This window comes from Anarhichas minor, unplaced genomic scaffold, assembly GCF_050575085.1.
Source record: "Anarhichas minor isolate MPS153535 unplaced genomic scaffold, ASM5057508v1 ptg000045l, whole genome shotgun sequence".
Classification (NCBI taxonomy): domain Eukaryota; kingdom Metazoa; phylum Chordata; class Actinopteri; order Perciformes; family Anarhichadidae; genus Anarhichas; species Anarhichas minor.
Genome location: NW_027466491.1, coordinates 4304462 through 4316783, shown reverse-complemented (window position 1 = coordinate 4316783; position 12322 = coordinate 4304462). Strand labels below are relative to the sequence as shown.

The 12322-nt window shown below is 39.1% G+C and overlaps 1 protein-coding gene across 5 annotated transcripts in view; it reads left to right on the top strand.

Moving 5' to 3' along the window:
• Positions 1-12233, top strand: part of cacna2d4a (calcium channel, voltage-dependent, alpha 2/delta subunit 4a) — an 80063-nt gene extending 67830 nt beyond the window's left edge. For all 5 annotated transcript variants that reach the window (XM_076111655.1, XM_076111653.1, XM_076111656.1 and 2 more), the window contains 12 exons: positions 1887-1901; positions 2432-2476; positions 2731-2793; positions 5797-5867; positions 6887-6962; positions 7060-7112; positions 7496-7551; positions 7984-8004; positions 8507-8627; positions 9489-9609; positions 10006-10083; positions 10210-12233. In XM_076111655.1, the coding sequence (XP_075967770.1) occupies positions 1887-1901; positions 2432-2476; positions 2731-2793; positions 5797-5867; positions 6887-6962; positions 7060-7112; positions 7496-7551; positions 7984-8004; positions 8507-8627; positions 9489-9609; positions 10006-10083; positions 10210-10302 (813 nt within the window). In that variant the 3' untranslated portion in view covers positions 10303-12233. The remainder of the gene's footprint in view (positions 1-1886; positions 1902-2431; positions 2477-2730; positions 2794-5796; positions 5868-6886; positions 6963-7059; positions 7113-7495; positions 7552-7983; positions 8005-8506; positions 8628-9488; positions 9610-10005; positions 10084-10209) is intronic.
• Positions 12234-12322: the final 89 nt, after the last annotated feature.

Sequence of the window (12322 nt, the reverse complement as noted above, 5' to 3'; positions counted from 1 at the left end):
GCTCTTTATCTCGTGGACAAGACTCAGCTGGTCTTCCCTTCTCTATAATCCCATATGTATTACTTTCCTTCTGTGTGTGTGATAGCACTGCACCACAACTTTTGAAATATGAAATAAAAGTATATCAGTAAGTACTGTAATTAATGCAACCACAGAATCAAATTTACTTTGGTTGTCATTAATATTTGATTGTTTTATAACAGAAATCGTCAGAAATGGAGCAGCTTTCTTAATGATTATATTTGATATATATGATAATATTTATACAATTTGTAAAATCAGGCTTTATGGCACAGCAAAGCTGAATATGGAAGAGTGGATCATGGTTATAATACTGTGGTGCGTTGCTTAGTTTGAGTTCAAGTGTATACGTGAGTTGACAGCAGGATCATCAGTCACAGCGAGAAACTGTTCGATTGAGGTTCAGGGAATGAGAGTGATAATTGATGCTCTCACCATCACCGTGACGCCTCCTGCAGCTTCCAGATGTGACACATTTACCAACACAGGAAGAGCCTCTTACATGCTGCCCCGATTTAGAAATCTGGCTCTGGTGTTAGAGGTAAAGAGGCTGGATGAGACAGAGAAGTGGTGCTAATAGAGGAGAAACATTTACACAAAGATATGGTCCAAGGCAGTGAGCTGTGATGAACAAATTGTCAGTTTTGATTTTAAATCGTTTGCGGCGTGATTGCGGATGGTGAGGACAGTTAATCAGTCCATCTGGCCATGCAGAATAGAATTAAGTTTTTGTGATGACCTGATATGAGTAAATTCTATTTGTCAGCAGGAAATATCATAATGTAACAGACACTTTTCCATTAAATTCTACTGTGCACATTCATGCTCCCCTGAAGGTGAACCTTTTCTACTTTGGACACTTCATTAGACCAAAATAGCAAACGTGCACACAAAATAAAATGATCTATAGGGCAGATTTCCAATAAATTTGCTCAGCAAACTAACCCTTTTGATTTCAAGGGCCCTATGCCTTTTTCCCAGTGCCACTAATCATGACAAAATTCTATTTTCTGCTCCATTTCTGGCCAAAGCTACAAGGATAAACAATCTTTAGAATGTAGTTTTTTTTAATTGAATCTAGTTTCCAAGAGTTTTCTATACATTTTATCTCTCATCCAGCCATGCTATGGTACCGACAGCATGTGTGGAAGGCTCATCATTTCTGTCAGTCCACTCAATGAATTGGAGTTTATTTCAGGAGGCAGTGTTGGGAAGCGGAGAGAAAGACTGACACTTTGCTGTAATAGGATTGAAAAGGATGATAGATTGTCTCATTCGCACTTCGACGCGCTCTATATAGCCTGACCATGATCCTAAAGACATATTGTCCACAGACGCCAATCCACACAAACGCTGGACACAAGATGTGGTCATAAAGTCACAAGGACAACAAATGACATGTTGACTCGTGACCCTTCCGCTGATGAGGGAAAGTGTTTGGAGGTGAAATTTACAGACAGTGCTGATAGAGAACTTCCACTTTCCACCTTCAAAGGCTGATACACAAATCCTATTTTTATTATTCTGGAAGAAGCCCTAAACACCTAATTACACGTTTTTCATTTTCATACTTTGATTCAAATGTTCATTGATTTGTTAAATGACTGCTTAAAAATCTGTTAAAAACCGTAATTAAATCTACAAAAACTGGCATTCATGGAAAAAACATATTTGCAGTCTTTTGTCTTTTCCCAACAAAGTGCTCTGAGATGATGTATGGCTTTGTCAACAGCGTTCTAACAGCAACAGAGTGAGACCGTCTAGTCAGTGCATTGGCTTACACATCATTAACTGAAGTAATGCTCCTCTCTTCTTCATGTTCTCTCTCTCTCTCTCTCTTTGTTCCTCTTTTCGTGTCTTCTCAGCCAAATGACACAGATGTAAGTATGCATAAGTCCCCCCCCCCCCCTCTCCTCATTTTTCAAAAAAATCACTCGACTTATTTTTTTGTCTTCTCTTTTTACTTTTTGCACTGAACCAGATTTAACATCTTCAGCACCTGCTGAGCTTTGTGAAGTCAGCTTCACACTCCAGTTAAAACAAATTTCACACACGTATACACACACAGTCACAGACATCTCGCAAACAAGACACTCAGAAGCCGATCGCAGGTAGATATCGCACATAAATTAACACTTTCTCACCAGCACTGACACGTCGTTTCACACACATGCACTCGTCGACACTGACACATGTTCAAGCATAACACCTCCGCTGAGAAGACCGACAGAAAATGTGTTCAAATCATCTACTCAGATACACAAACATGCCCTCCTTTATATAAATACTCATTAGATAACAACACGTTACACTTCCAGTCACTTCCACCTATATTTTTGAATCCTTCCTTAATCTATTAATGGCAAAACACTTATTTTCCTTTCTCTCTGTCTGCCTGTCTGTCCTCCAGTGCTCTAATACGGATGGGATTTGTCCTCTTCGGTGTGACAGCTTTGTGAGTATATATTGCTGTCTGTCTGATATGTAGTGAATGTCAATTCTCAAGTGAGTTCAAATATTTGTATCTTGCGCTATTGTATGGAGCCACAAAAGTAAGAATTTGACTCGTACAGCTTTAATTTTGAGTCACATCATAACTTTAATTATTTGAATTATGTTTCACTTTGTTATCTTTGTTGTGGGTGTTTGTCACAGATCTTTCCCTACATAAGTAATAAGTGCTTTCTCTGTCTCTGTCTCTCGTCTCAGGATATTGCATGCTACGTGATTGATAATAATGGCTTTGTCCTAATTTCCAAACAGCGCAAAGATGTGAGTTCACACACACACACACACACACACACACACACAAAATGTGCTTTCCAGACTTTCTAGTGCTTTACTTGATTATTTGAGTGCTCTTTCGCCTTTCAATTTCTATTAACTAACAAGAAAAGAAACACACTCAGAATATCCAAAACATTCTCTTCCTAATACTTAGAAATAGAATCACTTAAATTTCCTTGCGAGTCAGTTACCAGTCCCACTTCTCATTCTGTGAACCTTTTGTAAAGCGGTAACTAAGGGTTTTTTTTTCATCCTGGACCCTATTTTTGAAATTGGTCCAGTATTGAGCGAGAGCGCTGCAGCCAGCAGCCACTAAACGGGCTTGGATGTAACTACTCGGGGAAATTGCCCACCGTCAATGTACGTCAAACAAAAGTGCTTGTTTCTGCCATTGACAGGTTCAGATTGTTATCCGATCTGATTATTACCTTTCGCTTGATCCGGTCTGAAATGTGAGGAGAGGATAGCCTGTGTTTTCAGAGTTTGTTGTGTTGGAGTAAAGAAAGCGTAGCTTAGGTGTTTTCCAAAAGTTTTTCAACATCGTGGATGAATATTTAGCTGATTTCGACAATGTGGATGCGATGCAAGATTTCACGAGACTTCTCCGAGCGAGACTTGGTTGGACAGCAATTTGAGCCTGTCAAAAATAAGCACTTTTAGTGATTACATCGCAGCCCATTTAGTGGCTTCCGTCTAGAGCGCTCTCGCTCAATACTGGACAAATTAAAAAAATTGTTGTCCCCATTAAAATCTTAGTAACTTAAACACAGGAAGAGTGTGCCAAAATTGCCATTTAACCAGCAGTGAAGATATCAAGGGAGCCTAATTCAATTGCCAATTTCATTTGTTACCTTTGGCCAGGCTGCTTCTCCCTGTTTCCAGGCTTTATGCTAAGCTAAGCTAACTAGCTGTTGGCCCTAGCTTCACATTTACCTTGTGTGATGAGATATAACATGAATAATTGATCATACACAGTGGTGTATAGTAACGAAGTACAAATACTTCGTTACTGTACTTAAGTCGTTTTTTTGGATATCTGTACTTTACTTTACTATTTATATTTCTGTTGACTTTTACTTTTACTTCACTACATTTTGCAAAGAAAACTGATACTTTTACTCCGATACATTTCCCCTGAAACCTTCGTTACTCGCTACAAAATCAAATCTATCTTTAGAAACAAAATGAATCATGAGACCAACGTCGGGGACTGTGGTGGAACAGAGACTGCAAGCAAGCAGGTTTGGTGAATCAGTTAAATCATTGGTTAATCACGTTAATGCGCAAAACAAGCGCTCTCAAAGCCGCGGTGTTTAGATTCCCAGTGATGCCCAGGATGCTACATGCTATAGCTAGCGAGCGACAACACGAGTAGAACTCCACACAGGACGGTGGGATGAGGAGAGGTGGATGGGTCAAACAAACACTGGTGTTTCCTCCAGGAGGCCGCAGTTTGTGCCGTGTGTGAAACGAGAAGCCAATGTTGATTTATTTGTGACGTGACTTCCGTACTTAAGCAACGCCACTTCCGTAGATATTTTAACGCAAACCACGATCTTTTCCTAAAGCTAACTAAGTAGTTTCATCGCCTAAACCTTAGTTGTTTCCTGTGAAGATGGAAGTTTATTTTGAAAAGACAGTATGCGTGTAACAAGCGAAAACAGACTCATGTTGCTGGACTTTTGCAGGAAAAACGCACGAAAAATGAGGAGTAACTTTTCGTAAGATATCAATAAAACGGGGATGAATTTATATCATTGTATAAAGAGAGTGACATGAGAAGATCAATCTCATGTCTGTAAGTTAAATCAGCTATAATCACTCTTTTAAAGTGATTAGTGACTCGTCTAAAGCATTTAAAAAAGGAATAACTTCAATAGAATCATTCTAATACAATGTAGCTTCTTTACATTCTATTAGAATGTAAAGAAGCTACATTGTAGCTTCTTTACATTCTACATTCTACATTCTACATTCTATTAGAATGTAAAGAAGCTACATTGTAAAGAATCATTCTATTGAAGTTATTTACATTCTAATAGCATGTAAAGAAGTTACATGCTATTAGAATTGTCTTCTGAAGATGAACAGGACATTTTTCAGTTTCAAGTAATGACTGGGTTGTTAATTTCGGTGCTGCTTTAGTATTGATCATGTTTTGATATTTGAGTCATTTTGTGGATGATCAGATGGAGTTATGATGGTAGCAGTCGCCCAATTGCAGATTCAGCTTGAACAAAACCTTTGCCTATTGTGTTCAAATCAGGCCCATAGGAGTTTACAAGGCAGGTGTCCTTTCTCAAAACACTGACCTGATGCATCAAGTTGATATTCTTTGCTGAACATAATATTATGCATTTGCCCTCTACATCCTCTAGTCGGAATGAGCATACTTATAAACACACTGTTACAACTCCTTCATAGTGTCATATTGCTTTTCGGAGAATTATGATGATAAGTTCATAGTAGATGCAAAAGTATACTTATGTACAATATATTATGTTGAACATTGTTGCTCCTGGATGGATCACAGCCAACCCAATTATTTTCAACACAGCTCCATGTCCTTGGTCATGGTGCCACAGCACAATAAACTTCATAATTCTCATAATTCTGACCCTTTGCTTTTTTATTAACAGCATTTACTTGTACTTTTACTTTCAATACTTAAGTACATTTAATATCAGAAAATTACTTTTGATACTTAAGTACAATAAATATCAGATACTTTAAGACTTTTACTCAAGTAGTATTCTAATAGGTGACTTTTACTTTTACTGGAGTAATTTTCCAGTAAGGTATCTTTACTTTTACTCAAGTATGGCTTTTGGGTACTTTATACACCACTGATCATACAGTTCACATTGTGGTGAAAATTGAGAGGATGAATTCCCTCTGTCAGTTCATCGTGACATGAGCTCAATGTGTTCAGCCACACAGAGGGTTTCACACAGTGCTTTTTTTTGTGCCCTTTTTCTCTTCTAATAGGCGGGAAACTTTTTTGGTGAGATTGACGGATCAGTGATGACAACACTTATCAGAATGGGCATGTTTAAAAGGTAAGGGGCTGTGGTTGTCACTGCCTGACTGTTTGATAAGATATTTGTGTGTCCGTCTGCTTCCCTGTATGGTCGGTGTGTCTGTTAGCAAAGGTCAGGTGGTCACCGAGTCCTGACTTGGCCTGCAAGAGCCGCAGCATGTTAGACTTACTGTGAACTTCTCTAAATCAATAAGGCAAGAAGTGACAGTACCCCCACATTGCACAGCAAATTGACATATTAATTGGATTACATGTCACCCTCATGCTATATCACAAACAGACGCGGTTGCTGCGGAGGCTTGTGTTAACCGGGAGAGTGGCTTGTAAATGTTTTCCGTTTCCCTTTTTGTTCTTATACACCTGCATCAGTATGCATATGCATCTCAAAGCCTGGAGGGCGTGTTTACTGTCATTATAGATACTCAAAAGCTTTGCTTTGATTGCTACATAATGGTATAGTCTCTGCCCTGTGTTGTACTCTCTACATGCTAAGGGTAGCTAACTCACCTATCTTTGTATATGCGGTAGAGATGTTCCTGCTTTTCCCCTTTGCTCCCATTTGAGCTCTGGATTTTTTTTTTCCTCTTACTTTTTTCCCGTCTTTTATGTTTGGATTCTCATCAGCGATGTGCTATTTTTATACAGCTAAAAGATTTTGTCATGTTTCATTTGACACAGGATATTACATAACTGGTTTAGAGCATGCATGAACTTCAGTGGCTGTGCACTCACACTTGCACTTATATCTGCAAACGTGTGTGTGTGTGTGTATGTGTTCTTGTGCTTCTTCCTCCATAGAGGACCACTGGGTCAATCCTCTTTTTAAAAAGGAAAGTAATTCTAGCCCTGGGATGCATTTTTCTCTGGTTTCTGTCTTTTCTAAGTTAAGTTAGGGATCAGGGTTTCTCCAAAGGTTAAGCTTAGCTACACAACACTGTGCGTAATAGTCTTCAGGAGGTCAAGGAATCGATGTAAGTTAGTGAAATACTGCCTGAAGACCAACACCACATGCTTTTGTGTCTGTGTGTGTTTCCTCAGGGTGTCCCTGTTCGACTACCAGGCCATGTGTAAGATGAACCTGCACTCTGTCAGCAGCGCCCGTCCACTCCTCAGTGTATGCACAGTGTACTCACTCTGTATACAATATTATTACCATAAACGGTCCAGTCAATTCTGCAGTAACTATAATCTATATCTGTTTATCTCTTCAGCCGTTCTATGGTTTGGCTTCAGCCCTCAAGTGGTTCCTCTCCAACTTCCTACTGTAAGTGTTGCTAAAATCCGCCAACCGGCATCTCTGAAGTTCACTGACATATTAGATCTTGTTAGTTTAATCTGTTAAAAGAAAAATCGAATAGTAAAAACAATAATTGGCTGTTTAACGGGAAGTCATGTGCTGGACTGAAAACATTTCAGTTTTGACTGTAGTGACTTGGTAAGGCTTATCTAGCTATCCAAAAAACTGCTACCAATTACTGCTGAATAATTTGAGGACCCATTTTCATATTCCCATGACACAACTTTGGGTCCTGGCCCAGTTTTTGAACGCTGAATGCAATCTGCTCGCAATCTGCTTTGGTCTATAATGATGGCCGGCTAATTGACTCCCTCTGTCTGTCCACTCTCCTCTCCTCTCTTCCTCACAAGGTTTCTCCTGGAGTTTAATATCTGCGGCTTCTGGCACACGGAGCATTTCGCTGATGGTGAGCTCTACAAGAAAACACACAAACTCAATCCATCTTTGTGACAAATGTCCCTTTTATATGTGCTAAGAAATGTCCCTCCATGTGCATAAATCATGTATATTCTGTCAATCATCACAAGCTTCAGAGCAGATATTCAATATGTACCTTAGCGTAAATTCTTTTGATATAGCACACATGAGATCATTACATATTTTAATCACGGGGTATTTACACACATGTGTGTCAGACCAGGAGTGTTTACTGTAAGTTGTGTTAATTAATAACAAAGTCATTATGGAACATCGCGTCCTCGGATCCCCTCACCTCTCATCTACATCTGTCTTTCCATCAATCACACATTCTCTTCCTCATTACTCCACCTGTCAATCATCCACTCTTCCTCCTGCTCCGCGTTGTCATCATCATCATCATCATCATCCCTTCATTCAGCCAAGGCATCTTTCAGCGTGTGTGAGTATCTGTCTTGAAGTGTTTTTCTGGAAGATCCGTCTTCTCTATTATGTGTGTGGTGTAGTGTTTTTGTAGTATACTTCCAACAAAATAAAAATGTGATGTCTCTGATTATGTAAGTAGCTTTCAGTAGGAACAGGCACAACTGGCAAATTCTACAAAACAAGACCGTAAGCATATTGTTACGCTGAAACTAATGTAATTCTGAGAAAGGCAGACGTGAAAGTGAAAGCAAGTCATTATGGCTCTTTCTTCGTTCTGGTTTTAAAACCCATCATTTTACCCGTTCAAAGATACCAAATTCAATTTTGTTTACACAGCAAGGTAGAGTACCCCTGGTCGTGGTAGAAAGAGCAATAAGTGGCTCAAGTGTGAAGCATTAAAATAGCACCCAGCATTTCCCCGTCATAGACTCTTAGCCTGTCAGTCATCAACAAAACTTCACACACACTTATTCTAATTCCCAACCTGGAAACATGACCCGTATCTATTTCTCTATTAGCCTCAGCTCATAAGAAAAGAGGGGACCTCCTGCAGCCATGTGACACCGAGTACCCCAGCTTCGTCTACGAGCCGTCAGTCAAAGAGACCAACAGCATTATTAAGTGTGGACGCTGCCAGAAGTAAGCACACACTCATACACACTCATGCACACACACACACGCCTGCAGTGCAGTCCCCTCTAAGCCCTGGACCAGTCATATTAAATTGTCCTCCCCAAATCCATTTTCTACGGCTTTGCTCTGCTCTGAGAGCAGTGTGTGTTTATACAAGAGTATCAGGAAGGGGGAAATAAGTAGAAAGAAACGGAATTAGATCTGGGTGCATGTGGTGATAGAAAAACCGAGAAGCATACATGGAGCAAGAGAGAGAGAGAGAGAGAGAGAGAGAGAGAGAGAGAGAGACTGGAAAACTGAGAGAAAGTATTAAGAGATGTAAATGAAAAAACAGTGATGGGGAGAGAGGGTGACAGAAACAGAAATGGAAAAACAGTGGGAGACAAGAGGTGAAAGAGAGGGAAGCATCTTAGCATATGTATGCGTATCTGTGTGTTTGTTTAAAAAGAGAGAGAGAGAGAGAGAGAGAGAGAGACCACAAAGAAAAGGGAGAGAGACACTGTGGTAATATTTCAGCAGGTTTGTGATTATACGTTGAGTGTGAGCGCCCTCGTGAGGCCAAAAGAGGCATAAAGCAGCATGAACACTGCCAACAGTAACACTACTGGGAAAGATTATTGGCTTTTAAAATGTTTATTACCCAGTTCTGCCAACCCATGCAGTGGGTCAGTATAAAAATGCAAGTATTTTCCCATAAAAATAAGCCTCTAAAATGATTATATGAAACATTGTTTGTAGTTTTGCATACAATTATACCTTGACAAAGTGTTAAATGTCATACAATACATGAGAGGTTTTCTTTCTCTCTGCTTTTATCTCTGTGCACATGCTGACACGTTTAATGTAATGTGTGTTTGTGTGTGTCAGGATGTTTGTGGTGCAGCAGATCCCAGAGAGCAACCTGTTGATGTTGGTGGTGCAGGCCGACTGTGACTGCTCCAGACAGTACCCACCCATCACCATGGAGCCCGAGGAAGTCAAATATATCCTTTGATATTTTGGTCTTCATTGACGTATTAATTACTATGAATTAGTTATCTCTCCTTAACTCACATACAAAATTGGATGTTGTTATAGTTTGGTCTACATAATCGGTTTGCTGACCTTTTCAACTTTCTCCCAAATGAATTCCCTTTGTGCTGCAGTCCCAGTTGCTCTGGAGAGGCTGTACACAGACCAACAAGCAGGAGTTGTTGTTGTCTAGAATCTTTACCAGCTTCCCACCAGTGAACTCTATAATTGTGTTTTGATTTTCCCCCTTGGCCCACGCTTGCTCCACTCACTCAGATTCTGATTTGTTAAATATGCCAGTGTATTGATATTTGAATGAGAATTCAAGAGACGCCTGTTCATGTTGTTGCTCCTTAACGCTGCAGCACATAACGCCTCGGTGAAGTGTGACAGGATGAGGTCCCAGAAGATTCGCCGACGCCCCGAGTCCTGCCACGCCTACCACGCACAGGTCAGCTTCTAATTGGTCCACCCCGTTGCAGCAAATAGTGTACAATCCTAGTAATACAAACCTAGCTTCTATATCTGCTGTCATATTTAGCTTGATTGTACTCTCTCTCTTTTTTTCTCTGTTTAGGAGAACGCCAATGACTGTGGAGGAGCTTCTGTTATATCTCTCTCTGCCTCTCTCTTCCTCACCTGCCTCTCCTTCTCGACACTTGTCTCCTGATGATGGACAACTTTGCTATTTTACCCAATTTGAATGTGAAGGAGGAGATTGGAATGAATCAAGAGATGTGTTTGGACACTGGACACCTCAAGCGGATTTTTTAAAAACTAATGTTGCACATTTTGCTCATTTTCTCATGGCAACCACAAACCTATAGTCTCTAATGATGGACCTATGATGTCGTTTTTGAGCAGTTTTTAGTTAACTCTTGGCAATTATTATGTTTGAACTGCAAAGAAGGCAAGTTAATGGGCTGTTGTTGCCATGGATACTTTTCCATTAGTAGCTTTCTCACACACCACTTTGCATCTCAAAATGAAAAGGGACTAAAGAGTGGTGGAGTGGTGGTGGCTATGACGTGCATTGATAGAAGAGGATTATGAGTCACAAGATGCAACATTAAAAAGTCCAGGGGGGGGGAAATGTGTTTGTCATTTCCCAAATCCCACAGAACTTAAAATTGCAAACACACATGCATATTATATATGCAGCTGCAAGCATGCAATACTTTGTCACCCTGAGTGCTTCATCTACTGTCTATCCTACATGCTTTTTAAAATATTGAATAAGAGAAGGGCTGCAGCAGTATATGGTTGTTGTGTAACATCAGTTTTGCTGCTGAAAGTTGTGTTTTACACGGTTGTTTGCAATATTAGTTTCTCTGAATCTTCTGCAAATCTCAAAGGGTGATGGCTCGGTGCCAAGTACGTACTGATAAAAATGTAATAAAATGTAATAAAGATAATTATGAAATCAGAATGGGAAGTCCCTTCACTCTCTTATTTTTGAGTTTTTTGCATCCCAACAATATTTGTTTCGTGACATATCTTTTTTTATTTTTGACTCTGCCTTTCTGTCTTTATCAGCTGTGTCTTTCTGTGTGTTTGTACATACTGTATGTAATTATGCTTGGCTGGACATCACTGTGGAAACTGGAACTCTTAAGGATGCAGATCTACAATCAGAAACACAATGATGGATTCAAACTGTTTTGATCAGATTTATTTTTGTTTGATTTATGCAATTATGGTTTCACGGAATATCTAGGTAATTTTTCTGAAATTAATTTTTATGGTGGTGAACTATGGATTTCATAGACTGTGGTTACTTGGGCCCCAGGGTCATGCAACTACTTATTACTTGGCATAAATTACAGATTTTAAAAATTCATGATAAGAGAAAAAAAGGGAAGCGCTTACTCTGGCAAACAAGATTGTCACATGTGACAATGTAAATTAACAGTGTAAATCTAATTCAATAGGGTATTTTTGTATTTGCTTGTGTTTCATATTTTGAACGTCTGCATTTCATTGTATTTTGGGCTGTGAGTGTCCCTGTAGCTTTTTTTAATAGTATTTCTGAATCATCCTACAAAGCATGTCTTTACGTTGAGCTTACTATGATGACAAAATTGCCTGAGAATTTGCCTGTTTATGTCATAGATTCAGATACATATTGTTTGTGAGTGTGCATCATTACAGTATGTTGTGTCTTGCTGAGACGATCTGAGTAATTTTATTAATTTGTCTCGGTTTTGTTCGTAATTTCCACTGTACAATATTCTGTATATTGTGTGGTTGACATGTGACCAAGTTGTATGTTGACTGACTGAAATCATGATTTGAGCAACTCAATTAAATGATCCCTATGGTTTTTGTACTGTATTTGTTGTGACTGAGTGTTCTGTTTTGTTTGTCAGTGATTAAATTCATTGCACACATAAAGATACTAACATTATTCACAGGCTAAAACAGAGCATCAGTCAAGGAATTCTACTAACACTCACAAAGAGATGTATATCATAAATGTATCATAAATCATGGTGATCTAATTTCTGACTTCCTTGAACCTTTAATCTAGAATTTACTAAAGAAGTGGATTAAATCCTAATAACATCTGTCAATTAACAATAAACACCCTACATTTTTCAATATTTTCATCTAACTGGAATTCAATTGATAACTGAACTTTTGCGCTCCCTGTAAAAAGAATGTGTTACATAATGTGCTTGAATATTCTT